The sequence below is a fragment of the Suricata suricatta genome, chromosome 6, assembly GCF_006229205.1.
Source record: "Suricata suricatta isolate VVHF042 chromosome 6, meerkat_22Aug2017_6uvM2_HiC, whole genome shotgun sequence".
Taxonomy (NCBI): domain Eukaryota; kingdom Metazoa; phylum Chordata; class Mammalia; order Carnivora; family Herpestidae; genus Suricata; species Suricata suricatta.
In genome coordinates this window covers 106,684,515-106,702,247 of record NC_043705.1, presented here as the reverse complement: position 1 = coordinate 106,702,247, position 17,733 = coordinate 106,684,515, and the positions used below count along the sequence as shown (strand labels likewise).

The 17,733-nt window shown below is 46.4% G+C and overlaps 1 protein-coding gene across 1 annotated transcript; it reads left to right on the top strand.

The window, feature by feature from the left end:
• The first annotated feature begins 6 nt into the window (after positions 1-6).
• Positions 7-17,254, top strand: SMIM3 (small integral membrane protein 3). The gene is made up of 2 exons (XM_029943029.1): positions 7-118; positions 15,940-17,254. Exon 2 carries the CDS (start codon positions 15,951-15,953, stop codon positions 16,131-16,133), a length of 183 nt encoding a protein of 60 aa, XP_029798889.1. The 5' UTR covers positions 7-118; positions 15,940-15,950; the 3' UTR covers positions 16,134-17,254.
• Positions 17,255-17,733: the final 479 nt, after the last annotated feature.

The window sequence follows — 17,733 nt, the reverse complement described above, 5'->3', positions numbered from 1 at the left end:
GGCCCGGCCGCCGCCCCTGCGAGCCCGGCCCGGCCGCGACCCTCCCGCGGACCCGGCGCGCTCTGGCCGCGGGGGGAGCCCTCGTGCTTTCTTTCCGAGCAGCTCTGCGGATCGCGGGGTGAGTGGGGCCATCGGGTGGCGCGCGGGGGGCTCCGATCTCCCCTGCCCCAGCGCCCTTTCGACTGTCCTCCTTTCTGCCCTCTTCCCCCCGCACTCCTTCCCCGTCTTCACTTGTGCGATCCCCGCTCCGCTTCTCTCAGCCCCTGAGTTCCAGCCACTGTCTCCGCGGATCTGGGGTCCCCGGGGCGCCGCGGCTCGAGTGGGTGAGCTCAGTGCCGCGCCAGGCGGCTTCTCTCAAAGCCCCGCGTAGGGGGCTTGGAGTGGGGTGGGTTCCCTGGTCCGTCCCCAGCAGTTTCACCATCCTGTCTCGCAGCCTTGTTTCTCCATCTGGGAAATGGAGAAAACATCTTTGTGCACAGAAATCAAAGGAGAAAGGCGGGGTGGGCAAAGTATCTTGGAGCGAAGCCTTCCTTCCAAGCTCCCTCCTCCTTCTCCTCCTCCTCCTCCTTCTTCTCCTCCTCCTCAGGACTTGGTTGTCCAGTGGTCTGTTCTCTTGCACCCCTTCTGGCCCCCCTCCACAAATTCCTTGAGGGAAGAGACTGTCTCTCCGTGCCTCATTTCTGAAGCATCCTCAGAACTTGGCCCCAGGACCTGGCAAATAGGTGCTCAATACTGTTTACTGAATGGAAGAATGAGACGCATAACCCATAAAAAACCCGTACGACGTGGAAGGTTGTGATTTTGAGTGTGCAGGCTGAACCCCTATTCCTACAGCTCTACCCTTTCTTGGCTCCTGGGGGCTCACGAGTCTCCCATTTCTCTATAGATTCCCCAGAGCTCTGGGCTGTAGTCGTGAAAGCTGCTCAGTCAAGTATCAGAGATTCCTTAAACATCTGTTTTGATCTGTGCTACCACCGCAGTGGGTAAACAGGAAGGCTTGCAGATGCCAATGCCCAAATAGGGCTGGGGGCACGGGATGGGGTAGGAAGGACAGTTCTTTGGAAGTCAGAAGACACCCTGAGTTACTTGATGAGGCATTCTCCCCATCTGGACCTCACCCTTCCCATCTGTAAAATGAAGAAGTGGAGGATGGAACAGATGGACGCCTACCGCCGAGTGTGATAACACTCTTGGGGTGTTACAGCAGGCCACCCAGCAGCCACCCAGCAGTCCCATGAGCACGTGCAGGACAGCACAGCTGAGCTTCAGGACATCGTGTACTTCTGCAGTAACAGCTGAAAGGCTTGAGGCGAAGCCCTTCTCCTCTCCAGCAGGGACCTCCTGTTTCCAGCTGTCCTGGGGTATGAGTCATGCCGTGAAGTTTACAAGTCCTGCTCCATCGAAGTTTCCAAAGAATGACTTCTCAGGCCGTCAGGACTGTGGGCTCCACTGTGTGAAAGGTCTGGGGATTCCCCACCTCTGACACAGTTGCTGAGCTGTGGTGAGGCGTTTGAGACATCAACCAAAATAGAGACCTGGGGGACCCAGTGTGGTTGGGTCACAACCAGGCGCAGAGGTGACAGACCAAGGGGGTAGAGAGGCAGTCACAGTCGCAGTTGGTTTCCTGGCCATATTCCGATCCTTCTATGAAAAAGTGTGCTTCCGTTTCTTCTCTGTGGTTTAAAATGTCTAGGGGCGCCTGGGTGGATCAGGCAGTTAAGTGTCTGACTTGATTTCGGCTCAGGGCATGGTCTTAAGGTTTGTGGGATTAACCCCTGAGCAGTGCAGAGCCTGCTTGGGATTCTCTCTCTCCTCTGTCTCTCTGCCCATCCCCTGAGTGCATTCTCTCTCTCTCACTCCCTCCCCCCAAAATAAACATTTAAAAAATATATACAAAGAAATGAAATGTCTCCAAAGAGAGAGGATCTTCATCTTGATTTTTCACGGCTGCTATTGACAGTGGTATCAGAGACAGACACATGTAATCATGCTCACAGTTTATAGGAGTAAGTGTTGATATTTACCACATCCTGCAGACATCTGCCCTGATGGGCCAGGCAAGCCGAATGATGTAATAATACTCATACTTGACATTTATTGAGTGCTAACTATGAGCCAGGTGTTATTGTAAGCATTTTACACGTGTTAATTCATTTAGTCCTTATCACGATCCTTTGAGGTAGGGACCATCATTATATTTATTTTGCAGTTAAGACTGAGGTCCAAGGAGGGTAAGCAACTCACCCATGATCACAAGAAGTGGTGCAGCCACGGTTTGGACCCAGGTGGTTTGGTTCCAGGGTCTAACCTTTGAACCTCATTGGAATATGGGGCAAGGATTTGCATCCAGATCTTGCTTCTGTCATTTACTTGCAGGGCGACCTAAGGGATGTTAAGTAAGAAGTTAACAGGCACTGCACTAGTGAATCACCAGGGCCCCTAGTATCCTTCCAACTCATTCGGGAAACAGCGGTGTAGGTCAAGGAGGAAAGGCTAAGAGTTAGGTAGCCAGGAAGGGGAACAGATCAGAACTCTAACTGGCTAGCATACTGGACAATAGCAAACCAGATTCACCAAGTACACTGTGTACTTTTGTAAATACATCCAGTTTGCTTATTTTGTTGATTTGGCCTCTGATTGGCAGATTCGGCATGCGAATTGCTGGTGACCGACTACATAGGATCTGAGAAAATAAAATGGAGGAGGAAGAAGGAAAGACAGGGAAAATTAAACTGGGAGCCCAAATTGGTTTCAGGCAGTGGTGACACATATCTGGCATACCTGTCGCTGCTCCAAATCCCTCACCCCAGGAAGACATTGATAATCAAGACTTTGCACCTAATCCCTGCGGGGCTAGGGAATCCTTAACTCCGTGCTCTGGACAGCTTCTACCAATTCATCATGAAGCTTTTTTTTAATTTGCTCTCCTAGATTTTCCACTTCATTCCTCTGGGGGAATGGCCAAGGAAGTAACCAATGGCAAAACAAGATACCCTTTTTTTTTTTTTTTTTAACTTTAAAGATGCATCTTCTCCACCCTTTGCTCCTTCTATTTTTCCTATAATGGTCTTCAACCCAAGGGCATTCTGGACCTGGGGCAGAGCTCTGGAGGAGGTAGGATGTCAGGAGAACAGAGTGAGACTTTGAGAGAGCTGGCCACACCCTTGCAGAGTACCTTGACCACCTTTCCAATTGACTGACAGGAAAAGGAGCCCCCAGATTAAAGGAGGAATTTAGGACCACACAGTGAGTCCATTTTCTAACACTGTAACAAATGACCACTAATGTAGTGGCTTAAAGAAAATCAAATTTATTGTATTACCGTTCTGCAGGTCAGAAGCTGGTATGGGTCTTTCTAGAAGAAAATCAAGGCATCATTAGGCTGCTTCTCTTTGTGGAGTCTTTAAGGGAGGATCGTTTCCTGCTGATTTGAGTTGTTGGCAGAATTCAGTTCCTGTGGGTGTAGGACCAAGGTCACTGTGGCCTTGTTGGCTATCAGCTGGGGGCCATTCCCTGCTTCTAGAGGCCCTTGCACTCCTTGGCCTGCTTCCACCGTCTTCAGGGTGAGCAGCGGTGAGTCAAGTACTTCTCATGCCATATTTCTCTGACCTTTCTGCTTTCTTCTCTTTGAAGGACTCATGTGATTAGACGGGACCCACTGGGTGGTCCAGGATACTCTCCATCTCAAAGCCTTTTAGCCACATCTGCAATTCCCTTTGCCTCTGTTATCATGACTCTGAGTCATGCTTCCTTTTTCATAGTCACGGTTCCAGGGACCAGGACACTGGCCTCTTTGAGGGGCCATTATTCTGCCTGCCATACACACTCATGCTCATTTTAGGAGAGTGCCTTGTTCCCAGTTCACATAGCTGGGCGGAGGATTCAGACCACAGTGGTGCCCTTGCAGCTCTGTCACTAATCCCCCACCTCCCCACCAGCCCACCCCACGGAGAGTCTCCTTTGTCCACCTAGCACAGAGCAGGGACTTAGTCACTGGCAAATAACCATGATGGATGGTGGAGGCTTAAGCAGGATGCTGTGGATTTGGCCTGGGCTTCTCTGCTGGCTCCTCTTGGTTTCTAAGACTCTGTGATTGGCTGGGTCAGTTGGGTACGTGCAGTCGTGAACAGCTCTGGCTGCTTTCTGATCTCGTTGAAATATTCTGGTGTTTTTCCATTTTTCCAGCCACAGAATAGCAGATAAAAATTCAGGCGGGGAACGAGTCTTTAGATTGTTAAGAATTTTGATGGAGGAAGAAGCCAGTTGGGGTAGGATGAGAACAGAGCACTCCTCAGGGGACCTGGGATCATTGGAGAAAGTCCTCTGATTTGAATTCTTTTCACATTTTTGATTTCTGCCCATTCCTTCTTCTGGCCCCTCTCTTTGGAACAAAGGTCCCTGGTGAGATGGATTGGCTTGGTAAATGCTTAAGGCTGTTACAGAAGGAGAGGAGAGCTGTCTCTAAGGATGAATGTAAGGCTGGGGTGGGCTCCATGGAGGGGGCATGGGAAATCCCCTCCCCTCTTATCAGCTCTGTTTTCTTCTGAGAACAGAGAGAGAAAGGTTCATACTGTGGATGGCCACTCCCCTACCCCTACACTGACCTCAACGCCCAGCTCTGGAGCGCAGGGAACCTGATCTTGAATCTGAGCTCCTCAGCCCAAGCAAGTCAGCAGGAGGGAATCCTAGAGAACGTTATTCTGACAGGTCCTCCTCTCTCCTCTGCACCGTATGAACAGGATAGGCTGGAAAAGAAAGAGGCCCCCATGATCCTGAGTGTACAGAGAGCCAAGAAAATGATTAAGTCAGAGGATACATTTTATTTTAGAGATGGGATTCTGGTCATTAGGGGTGAGAATCCTTTGTGGACAGCTAAGTTCTAACTAAGCTCAAATCTGGAGTTCTCCAGTCTCTCCCTATGCGTTCCTTCACCGATCTTAGATTTATTGGGCACTTACCATGTGCCAGGGCCTGTGTTAGGTGCTGACGGTACAGCCGTGCACAAGAGACAAGGCTTCTGCTCTCCTTGTGCCTGCCTTTGATTGAGCAAGGATGGCCCATGAAAGCAAACAAGCAAACAAACAAGCTAAGTTTCAATTGTGAAAAGTGGACGAAGACCATGAAACAAGATCTGAGCTAGAGAACGGCTGCTGGGTGAGGGCGCATCTGGACTGGTTTTCCAAAGAGGGGACGTTCCAGTTGAGATCATGGACACTGCTTTCTCTGTCTGGCCTAAGTGCTACATTCTTTTTGGACATCACATCAGCTCCTCCTGAGGGGAGGGCTTCACGAAGGGGTCTCCAGAGCCGACTGATGCTGGTAAGCCCCCAGGTCTGCTCTCCGGGGAACTGTCGGCCTCATTGTTCGCATTTGGCCCCTTGCCTGAAGAGATGGGCCCCAGCGTCGGTGACTCAGAGCTGGGTCTCGCAGCCCCCTCTCTGGCCTCTGTGCTCAGAGCTGTCTGCTCAGAGCTCTGACAGGGCTGGCCTAAAGCCTAAAGCCACACCTGCAGGAAGCCACCTGCCTCCCTCTGCTTTCTCTCTCACTTCGGGATAATTAAGCTTGCCTGCCAGCAGGAAGTCATTTCTTATATTGCCTTCTTCCTCAGTGAACTCCTTGGTGGTAAAACCGGTTGGATAACCGCTGGCAGTCCCTCAAATGGACTCAGAGGTGCAGGGCACGCTTTTCCTGTGGAAGTTCAAAGCTGGGACAGACCATCAAAAGCTATTTGCATACGAAACTATCACTGTGGTTTCTTAGATCAGCAGTCATGACGCCAAAACTAATGGTGGGGCCTCTGAACTCCCTTCTGAATTTAGGAGCTAATGCGGTGTTCCCTGGCTGGGCTTAACATGTACGAAGCCCCTTTCCGGGTACCAGGCTTTGTCCGAAATAAGTGCGTTATGTGCATTAGCTCATTCAAATCCCACGGCATCCCAGTGAAGTAGCGTCTACCATTGGTTATGACTATTCCTATCTTACAAATGAAACGGAAGCTTATAAAGCTGAAGCCTCTTGCCAAAACCACTAGGACTACACACGTTCCCAACACACCACGGATCTTATCACCTCCAGGCTTTATTGCTGTATCTGTTCTTTTCATCCTGCCTTTCTCTTTATTCCTTCCTTTTGAAAACCTACTTCTCTTTAAAGCCCACATCAAAGTCCCCCTCTTTGTAAAGTTTTCTCTTTGACTTGGACAAAACAAAGGAGTGAAGATGAATTTTTTTTTTGAGCATCTGCTGTTTCAGGACTATATACACATGGTCTTGCTTTATCCTCGTGAAAGCAGGTTGCGCTATAATGCTTTCGGTGTCCGTATTTAAAAGATGAGAAGACTAGGGGCGCCTGGGTGGCTCAGTCGATTGAGCATCCAGCTTCGGCTCAGGTCATGATCTCATGGTTTGTGGGTTTGAGCCCCGCATCGGGCTCTGTGCTGACGGCTCAGAGCCTGGAACCTGTCTTTGGATTCTGTGTCTCCCTCTCTCTCTGACCCTCCCCTGCTCACACTGTCTCTCTCTCTCTCTCTCTCTCTCAAAAATAAATAAAACATTAAAAAATTAAATTAAAAATAAAAGATGAGAAGACCGAAGCTTAGAGATTTGAAATAACTTGTCCAAAGTCACACCTCTAATGAGAGTGGAAAGCAGGATTTAAGTCATGATTGTCTCAACTGTCTACTTTTCTTTCCACTGCCTTCCTCTTCTCCTCGAGCATGTGGTTTGTACCTTCAATGTAGCAAGCTCTTTTATTGCTCCATCTTGTATGGCAGTTAGCAACGGTAAGTAATGTCTTTTTCCTGCAGAAGACAGTGAGCTTGTTATGGGCAAACATCTCCGTCTCTGCACGCACTCCTCGATGCCCAGTGTAATCACAGCGCCTCAATATTTACTGAGTTGCTACACCACCAGTTTCATGGTTGGACTAGAGGAATCCATCAGGTTAATCAATCATGCCATTGGTTGATTTTTTTTTTTTTTTAAGAAGCGTTGATGTGGATTAATCATCTATCATCTTTGTTGATAACGTGAAGTCACGAGCCAAGTCAAGGATGCTAGCAAATTCTAACTGAAGAGGGGGAGGCTATTTGCTAGGTCATTGAGTCCCTACAGCCAGGAATTTTTAGTCATGGAATGAACATTTGTGGAGTGCCTGCTGTGTGTCAGAACACTGCCAGATACTGTGGGTGATTCTCTCGTGGAATTCTCCTAACCCTACGAGGCTGATACGATTATTTGCCCATTTTTGTTTTGCTTTCAGCCTAGTATATGGAAGCATTAGGAAGTTTAACTGATCCAGGGTAGGTCAGCTAGAAAGTGGTGGAGCCAATCCAAGCCAGCTGGCCTCTGGGTCTGGGCTCCTAACACCGTAGGGGGCATTTAAAGACAAGAATTCCCTGCTGTTTCCAGGTATTCCCTCCATTCCGATGAGCTCCCATCACTGTACCAGAATCCAAAAGTTCTGGGACCCTGTTGATTTAAGAAATGTGTATCTAGTCCCCATACCACGGGGTAGAGAAGGGAATGGAAGAGAATGAGCTGTGCTGGGTAAAATCAGCGCTGGGGGAGAGCTGGGACCCAAGCACTCCTCGCGCTTTCTTCCCTGATGCTCCCATGGCGAGGAAAACATACCTACAGGCTTAGCCATTACCTTTGTCACTGGCTGAATTTGCACCTGGGTCTTGAATCAAAGGGATGGAATGCAAAGGGTGGAACTGCATTCACTAGCAATTCTGACCGGACTTATTTTTGGTTGGGGTGTGTGTGTGTTTGGCCCTGGAAAACCATCTCACCTGCCTCACCTGCTGTGATGTTGCCTAGGGCTCTGGGCCTCAAGGCCCGCCGTGGCTTTCACGCAGTGAAAAGTTAGAATCAAGAAGCCTGGCTGGCTGTCCTTCTTACCGGTTTGTTTCCTACCACCCCTTCTCCAGTCTGACGCCCCACTGTCTCCCGGCCCCCACCTCAAACAGGATAGTGATGACATTGACCAGAGCGTGCAGGGGCACCTGGGTGGCTCAGTGGGTTGAGCGTCTGGCTCTTGATTTCACTTCGTGTCATGATCCCAGGGTTGTGGGATGGAGCCTGGCATTGGACTCTGCACGGAGTGTGGATCTTGCTTGAAATTCTCTCTCTACCTCTGCCCCTTCCCTTGCTGCTCTTTCTTAAAAAAAAAAAAAAAAGTGGGTAGATCAGGAGGTCTGAGTTCTTCCCCTTAACTTGGTAGGTGACCTTGGGCAAGTCGTTTCCTCCATCTGTAAAATGGAAGGTACACTATGTGGCTAAAGCTTGTAAGTGTCTAAATTTTGTGGCAATTTTTAGAATACCATTACTTTGTAGAGGTTTCTTCTCCACAGAACTAACCCAGTAGGATATAGTACTGCTGTATTCGTTTTCTGTTGCTGCCTTAACAAATTACCACGACTTTAGTGGCTTAAAAATACATTCACAATCTCATAGTTTTCATGGGTGAGGAGTTTAAACACAACCTTGCTGGTTTTTATAAAACTTTAATCAAGATGTCAGTCAAGTTGCATTTGCATCTGGAGGATCAAATATGAACGACTCCTCCTGCAAGCCCACTCAGGTTGTTGGCAGATTTGTTTATTGCCACTCAAGGTTGCAGTCAGGGCAGTAAGTGTTTTTGACCTCAGGGAAAGCTTCAGCCCCTTTTCAAAGGATGTTCACCTGATTGAGTCAGGCCCACCCAGGATGATCTTTCTGATAACTTTTACATCAGGGGATCTGGACTTAACTACATCTGCACAATACCTTTGCCCTTGTTATGTGACCTGACCTATTCCCAGGGGTAGCACCAGGGACTAGAGATTATGGGGGCCATCTTAGAATTCTCTTTACCACGATTGCTTTATGGAAGTAGCCTCTTTCCAGTTGTGACTAAAGCATACTAGAGCCAGCTTTCTATTTTGTGAGTCAGGTCAAGTGACCGAATATATGAAATCAGTTCTAAAAGTTACTTGTTCTTACACTAGTTTTTTAAACATAGCACATTGTGCTTCCCTTTACTCTCATGTAATTAATCTCCAAGTTATGTTCTTCCAATACCGTTAAATGAATATATATTATATATATAATTTGGAATTATATATATAATATAGTATAATATAATATATAGTCCTTTATATAATATGTTAAATATTAACTTATTATATTACATTAAATATATTAATATATAAACATTTTTCCCAGAGGAAATAATTTAAATGTTAACTTTTTATATTAGTTTTGGTTCTTTCTATTTGAAACCATATATTATAGAAAACTATTCATTTAAGAAATCTTCTATGTCCTCAGCTGATTTAAAAATTTTTTTTTAACATTTATTTATTTTGAGAGACAGAGAGACAGATCATGAGCAGGGGAGGGGCTGAGAGAGAGGGACATACAGAAGCAGGCTCCAGGCTCTGAGCTGTCAGCACAGAGCCTGACACGGGGCTCAAACCCACAAACGGTGAGATCGTGACATGAGCTGCAGTTGGACTCTCAACCAACTGAGCCACCCAGCACCCCTCAGCTGATTTAAAAAAAACTTTTTGTTCTGTCAGTATTTGAGAGAGTTGTGTTGAACTCCCCTTATAACTGTGGCTTCATCTATTTGTCCTTATAATTCTGAAATTAGGTACATAAAAGTTAAAAATCTTTTTAACTTTTGGTATCTCTAGTTATACTTTTTGTTTAAAAGTCTATCTCCTCTGACAGTAAGAGAACTCTACTAGCTTAGACGATTCATAATACGATGGTATTTCTTTTGTATCCTTTAACCTTTAACCTTTCTGAATCCCCATATGTCTCTTACGAAGAATATATATTTATATACATTTTTAATTTTTATGTATACTCCAATAGTTTTTGTTGGTCTAAGTTTAAAACTCCTATATCTCTATGTGCATTTTATATGTCCCACCTATTCTGTTTTTATCCTCCTTCCCTTGTTTTCTTTGGAAGTCATGTACTCCTTTACTCCTTCTAAATGGTTGCCCTAGAGATTATAATATACGTCCTTGACTGAACAAAGTCTAATGTTATTTGGTCCTTCTGCCGTTTCCCAGACAATGCAAGGAAGTCAGAATACTTTAATTTTATTTCTTCTGCTATATGTTTGCTATTGTTTTTTTTTACATAAAAAATTTTTAATGTTTATTTTTGAGAGAGAGACACAGAGCATAAGCGGAGGAGGGGCAGAGAGAGAAGGAGGCACAGAATCAGAAGCAGGCTCCAGGCTCTGAGCTGGCAGCACAGAGCCCGATGCAGGGCTCGAACCCATGAGCTGTGGGATCATGACCTGAGCTGAACTTTACTTAACTGACTGAGCCACCCAGGCGACCCTGTATATTTGCTATTATTATTATATATTTCAATTCTGTGGGGCTTTTTTTGTCTGCAAATGCCTTTTTCATCTTAATTCTTGACAGTTATTTTTGTTCAGTGCTTTAAATATATCACTCTGCTGTTTTCTAGATTCCATTGTTTCTGTTGAAAAAGTAGATGTCAGTCTAATTGGTCTTCATATGAAGATAATCTTTTTTTCCCTTTACCAGTGGTTTTCAGAAGATTTACTGTAAAGTGTTTACCTATGAGTTTCATTTTATTTATCCTGCTAGGATTTTATAAGGCTTCCATAGTTTGTGAATTGCTATTGTTCATCAGCTTTGGGAAATTATGTTATTACGGAATTTTTTTTTCTTTCTGACCTATCCTCTAGTTCACTAATTCTTTTTCACCTATGGCTCATCTGCTGTTAAGCCCATTTGTTGAGTTTTTATTTCTATTACTGTATTTTTTGGTTCTAGTTCTTCTTAAAAAATCTGTTGTGTTCTTTCCTATAATTTCCAGATCTCTGTTAAAATTCTTGGTCTCCTTGAATATAGTGAGCAAGGTTATTTAAAGGTGTGCCTGATGGACAAGTCCACTCTCTGGAGCCCTTACAGAGTTTTTTCTATTGTCTCTTGTTTCTGATTGTTCTGTTCTTGTCATCTTGCCTTTTTTCATTCCTGCTTACATTTGGTAATGCATTAGGCATTATATTTCAATTAAAGAAAATTTGAAGCCTATTGTGATGTTATCTCCTCTAGAGAGGTTGATGGGGAGGGAGTCTCATGATTGAAGGGTGGATAGATATAGCACAGCATAGTCACCTTGAATTTAGTTGTCCTAAAACCAGGGACTTGCAGGAAATTTTGATTTATGAAACTTATATATATTTTGTTGGAACTAGAAAATTTGCCATATGATTGAATTGGCTGGAACAATGATTCTTTTCTTTTTCTCTTTCCCAAAAGATTTTCAGTTGCTTGTACAAACTGGCCTCTCACAGGGCTGGGGTGGGGTAGGTGCCCGGGTGTCCTCAGTGGCTGGTGATACCAGGGACTTCTTTGCTTGTCAGCTCAGGGTGGTGTTAACGCAGTTTCTTAGACAAACTTACACTGAACATATGTCAACGTTTATTTATTCATTTAATGAGGTAAATAGCAGATAAAGTATGCCAGTTTAAAATGACAGGGGTGTAAGCTTGACTGCTGTTTTATCTCCCATGCTCATAAAAACATCACATTAAAAAAATTTTTTTTTAACATTTATTTATTTTTGAGAGACAGAGAGAATCAGATCATAAGCAGGGGAGGGGCAGAGAGGGAGGGAGACACAGAATCCGAAGCAGGCTCCAGGCTCTGAGCTGTCAGCACAGAGTCTGATGCAGTGCTCGAACCCACGAACTGTGAGATCATGACCTGAACCGAAGTCGGACACTCAACCAACTGAGCCACCCAGATGCCCCCAAAACATCACATTTTTATCTGTGATAAGGTTAAATTTGTGACATGAATGGTTTGGACCACAGTCTGATATGACCCATTAATAAGAAACAAGTAGTATGTCTTCAAAGTAAGTGATAAGCAGGTTGATCTACAGTTATGAATCAGACATACCAAGAAATGGGGTTTTAGGCATTCACAAGAGGCCATGCACCCGGATGCCAGATGGAGGTCAAACAGAAGTCAGCTGGCAGAAGCTTGGAGTCCTGCTTTTTCTCAAGCCAGTTCTTCCAGCATGCCGTTAAAGATGCTGGACATATGGTTTGCATATTTCTTATTAGTGCGACAAAGTTTTTATTTCACAGTGGGGAGAGGTAGAAGGAACCCTAAGCCCTGTTCCATGGGAAGGAACAGCCCATCAGGGATACATGTGTGAAGACTGCGAAGGTCGAAACAGGGAGAGAGAGAGAGAGTTCCCTGTGCCCTCTGAGGCCTGGCCAAGCTCATGGCCATCCTTAGAGCCCTGGAACAGCCGCTCCGGGAGAGTCCTGGGAGAATATCACAACCTGTGGTTTCCAGATTGTGTTTTGAGGAGCCCAAAGGGTCAAGGGGATGCTGGACAGCTGTGTTGTAGCAAGTGAACATGCTGTGCTAATCAGGGATACCAAATCAGTACCTGGGAAGATTAGTTTTATGTGTATAGTTTAGTCTTGCTTTTAATTTGAGTTGTATGTATAATGGGATGAGCACCCTAATCTCTAGTACTTAGGGCCTCTAAGGGTATTTATCCAGCCTTGTGGGATGGGTGGGACCCCAAAACCCTTGTCTAGTCCCTCCTTGGCATTCTAGAGCAGCTCTGCTTTTATGTTTTTGTAATCAGGACTTTAAATCATATTGTGTGGAAGAGTAGTATCGGTACAGTCTTGAGTACAGGTTACAGAAAATGTTTCATTCGTTCATCTACTTGTTCTCTCCTGTTTTTTGTGTTGGTTAAGCAGTGACTTGATCAGATTTATGTCTTTGAATGCGATTATTCTGGAAGAGTGTGGGGTTGCCGGTGGGGAGAGACCCAAGATCCTCAGTTTTGCCATCTGTGAAATATTGCTGCTGTAGCTTCCATGATTCGTGGTCGTGAATGAGCCCTGAAGCCTAGATTCCTGTAAATGATAGTTTTCCCTTATGAGAAACAGCCAGGGAAATTGTTCCTGGCATTTGGAGGCACAGAAGCTGTTTGATGTTAATGGGTTTACGAGAAAGGGCTTTCATGGGGTTCCGTTGGCTCAGGGCAAACTAGCTGTTGATGTCATCAAGATACCACAAAGAATGATTTCTACCGCCTCCGTCCTTCCTTAACAGTGTGTGTCTCCTGATTCATGCTTCTGTGTCTTGGACTTGGGAGAAAGTAAGCACATATCCAAGGCTGAGGCAGGGCCAGCCTCTGCCTCTCCCTCCTTGGCAGGCCCCAGCCTGATAACCCTGATGTCCTGGGGGAGCCTTGCCAGAGGCAGCTCCTTCATCCTGGACCTGACCTGGGTCTGGTGAGACTGGCTACAGAGCACCTAGGAATCGGTTCCCACATCACAGTGCTGGAGAGCATCGGAGCAGCCTTAGAGATCAGGGGTTCAGGGTTCCCAAACCTGGGTGCATATTGGGAAAAAGCCCCCCTCCCCCCATCCTCTCTTGAGTCTAATTCAGTAAGTCTGTAATGGGACCCAGAAATTAGTGGTTTTTTATACTGTCCTAAGGTAGTTCTCAGCTAGCTTGGTATAGGACATTTGGTGACCACTGATCTAGGCTCCTACTTGAATTTCATTGGACTTGAAAATTTTTAGTACAAAGAACTATAAAGAAAAAAGTCCGTTTCCCGCTCAATCCAGCAGACTTAAGAAAATCAAATGTAAGACATGCTCATGTTTAGAATATTCAAACAGCATGAAAACATGAAGAATGAAAAGCAAAACTTCTCCCACTCCTAGTCCAGCCCCCTGGTAATCACTATTACTTTCTTTGCATTCTGCTCATAAAGGATTTTACATTTATGTATCACCACCTATGCATCTACTTAATTCGACAAAATCTGAGCCAGAAGGATAATCCTATACACAGTATTCTGTACTTTACTTTTTTTCCTACTTAAAACATTCAGAACTCACTGTAGATCATCATTCTTTTTAATAATAACTATTAAATAAGTTAATATTTGTAACACACTTGGAACAATGCTTGGTGAGTTGCAAGCACTATGTGTTTGTTAGATGACTGAATGAAAGCGCTGTGTGGTATCCTAGCATATGGATATATTCTATTTTACTGTTTATGGACATGTGTTGCGTTAGTTGCCGTAACAAACAATGTGGAAATGAACGTCCTTGTGTGTATGTCTTGGGGACTCTGCCTTGGGCCTGGCAATCAATTCCTTTTTTTTTAATGCATTTTTTTAATATTTTATTTATTTTTAATACAGAGAGAGACAGAGCATGAGAGGGGGAGGGGCAGAGAGAGAAGGAGACACAGAACTGGAAGCAGGCTCCAGGCTCTGAGCTAGCTTTTAGCACAGAGACTGACGCGGGGCTCGAACCCAGGAACGTGAGATCTGACCTGAGCCGAAGCCGGAGGCTTAACCGACTGAGCCACCCAGGCGCCCCTCAATTCCTTTTTTAAAGAGGCAACCGTGGGCACGGAGCCAAAGGCATTAGAAAGGAAAAGTTATTAGGAGAAAGCAGGAACTTGGACTGGAATTGGAAATTCTGCCTGGGACCTAGAATCACAGAAATGATAGATCTCGGATCTAGAAGGAACCATAGGAGAGTGATTGTCCCAGCCTGGGCCCTCTGGGCAGGGAATGTGTGTGTGACATCTGTAGTTCCCAAGTTGGGACGCTGAGCCCTGGGGAGCCACAGTGAACTCTCTGGAAAGGTGTGTGTGTGGAGGGGGCTGCAGGGTCTTTAAAAGTTTAGACAGGAATGTTGATATTTGACATCTCTCGGACACTGTGCAAACGATCAGCTCAAGATAGTTTCTAGTTGAACGTTAACCTCACTGCATTCCATTTGGCGATGTTGTCTTTCGTGAGTGGAGTTGTTGGCCATGATACAGCAAGAACCACACACACACAAAAATGTGGAACAGGACGTGGCAGTTACTCGGGTGTTTGGACCTGCCTACGTACTAACTGGGACTGCTGGGTATTTCTTTGGGCCTGGAGAGCTGTGAAAAAATTGCTTAGGGGTGCTGTGAGTTGAAAAAGTTTGGGAACAACTGTTTTACATCTTATCCATCAGAACTCTTTCTTAGCTGTAAGTGAGAGATGCCAAACCGACTCCAGCTTAAAGCAGGAGTTGTTTGCTTTTGGGGGTGAGGGATACACGGTGTACGTCCGGGGTCGCGGATGGCGCCTGAGGGCACTGGCTTCAGGTCCTGAAGGCTGCATTTCTCCTCCCACCTCTAAGACAGGCTCTCTACATGTGGGTGACACCCCCGCCCCCAGCCCGTCCTTTCCAGACTCGCATCCTTTTGGTTTAGCAATCCCTGGCCCACAGAGTCATCTTTCCCAATAGCTGTGAACGAAGCCCTGGCAGGACTTTGGCTGACCTGGCCTGGGCCACTTGTCCATCCCTGAGCTGAGGCCATGGTTTGGGATAGCCGAACCTAGATCACCTATTTGCCCCTGTGATCAGGTGAGCACCCGAACTAAGCCACACCGAATAGGTAGGTTCTCCCCAGAAAAGATCAGGTTTCCTTAACAGGAGAACAGGAGAGCGCATTTTAACAGATGAGACCGACTGGTGGGGTGGCAGTTTATCGGTTAACACGGCTCTGTTGTCCCACCCACCTGGCTTCACTTCCTTGGGCCAATTAACTACATTTACATCTGTAAAGGCTTTAGAATCATCGTCTGTAAAATGGAAATAACTGGCGATAAAGTCCAAGAAATAAAAGATGACAGTAATAGTCCCCACCTCATGGAGTTGGTGGTCGAAGGGAGGACTCAGTGAATTAATACACATAAATTGCCCAGCGCTGAGCCTGGCACAGAGGAAGCACTTAGCAAATGAGACCATTATTATTATTGATCAGATTACTTTAATGAGCTCACAGCTGCTAAGTGACCCAAGCTTCTGACTCCTGGAGAGGGTACAAAATAGTGATTTCCTCTTTCCTGTCTGTTGCAGAGGGAAGCGGGATGGATGCCGTCAGCCAAGTCCCCATGGAGGCTGTGCTCCCCAAGCACATCCTGGATATCTGGGTCATTGTCCTCATCATCCTGGCTACCATTGTCATCATGACCTCCTTGTTGCTGTGCCCGGCCACCGCGGTCATTATCTATCGCATGCGGACTCATCCTGTCCTCAATGGGGCTGTCTGAGAATCTCCCAGGAGGGGCAGTGAGGGATGTGGGCGGTGTCCCCTCCCCCAGTCTCTTCCTTCTCAGAAAAGCAACGGGACGGGCTTTGCTGTGTGGACTCTGGAGCTTGGTATGTGAGAGGAGATCTGAGTTCTTGTTTGGATTTTACCACCGGCCAGCTGTGTGAGTTCAGTCAAGGGACCTAATTCTGTGGGTTCCGGGTCCCTTTTAAGTGGGGATCATGATCCCTGCCCTTCCTACCTCATGGGGTTGTAAGAACCGATGACTTGGTGGAGGTGAAAGCTGTTTGTGACTGTGAGCAGCAAAGCCACTGCGGATATAAAGGTGTTACTGCTGAATACCAAGAAGCTTTGAAGAACCAAACAACCTAATTACTGATGGTGGCCTTCAAGGTGGTGAGGGAGACGCTGGGGCAGAGCAGCCTTTGCCAGTGCCCCTCAGGTCAAACCCAGCAAAGGCACCCTATCCCCATCCCAAGGGGCCAGCAGCACCTGGCTCAGAGCATTTTCTTTGTGGTGCCCCTCCCTCACGTTATGTAATTTGGAGGGAACTGAGCATGGCAGGGGGAGGGAGATGGGTCGAACTTCCCAGGACCCCCGTGGAAGGGGGGCTCTGCCATTTCTTGGCAGTGCCAAGGGACGTGGGGTGACGGGCTTCTTTCTGCATTGGAGTCTCATCGCTTTGAGAGTCGAGCAGTGTGGGAAGACACAGGGTGGCTGAGTCCTCTGGCCAGCTCTCAGGATCTGCAGCCCCCCACCCCTCGTGTGCCCCACACTTGAGCACTGTCACCCCCACCCCACCACCTCCGTGGTATAAAGTGCATGCCCTTCCTTCCTCCCCATCAGCACTGCAGCCAATCTAAGCTACGGATTTTAAGAGATGTTCCTGGGACTTTTGGAACTAACTTAAAACAACGATGGTTATTTTAGATGCTATGATCTATATTTATGGAGAGAGATTTCTGGACCACTCAAGCTCTTTGATGAAAATCAGGAACGTCTTGGGAGTTATTAAATTATGTAATAGCACAGACATCAGAACATTGTGTGGAAGTAATGCTTTTACTTTGGTCTGACTTCATTGATGTACACAACCGGTTTCCAATAAAGTGCTAGAATGAACATGTCTGCGGTCTTTCTTTAGAGAGTACCTGCTCAGCTCAGGAACTCAGGTAAAAGGGCTCTACTGAATTTATGGGCCTTCGAGGCAATTTGAATATAAGAACCGAAAAGGGTTCTAGCGTTAGCAAGTGGGTAGTTGTGCAGTTTACATAGACATAGGATGACGGGGGAAGAACAAACTGTATGTAAGCGATGATGGGTTTCGTAATAGACATGTTGAGTTTGAGTTGTTTGTGCTTCAGTCGGACACGTTCAGGATGCAACTGGAAACCTGGTCTGTCCTTTGGGAAAGATTTTATGGCTGGAGTTATGCTTAGGGGGATCATCTGCACGTGGTGGTGATGTACCACACAAGTGGACGGGACCACCCAGGCAGGTACACAGCCTGAGGGCAGTGAAGGGCTGCGTGCGGAATTTGGCAGACACGACACAGGAGTGGAAGGGGGCTGGGAGGTGAGGGGGAGACACAGCAAGGGGAT

Excerpts from the sequence above, each read along its gene's own strand:
- SMIM3 (XM_029943029.1), top strand. The coding sequence starts at position 15,951 with ATGGATGCCGTCAGCCAAGTCCCCATGGAGGCTGTGCTCCCCAAGCAC.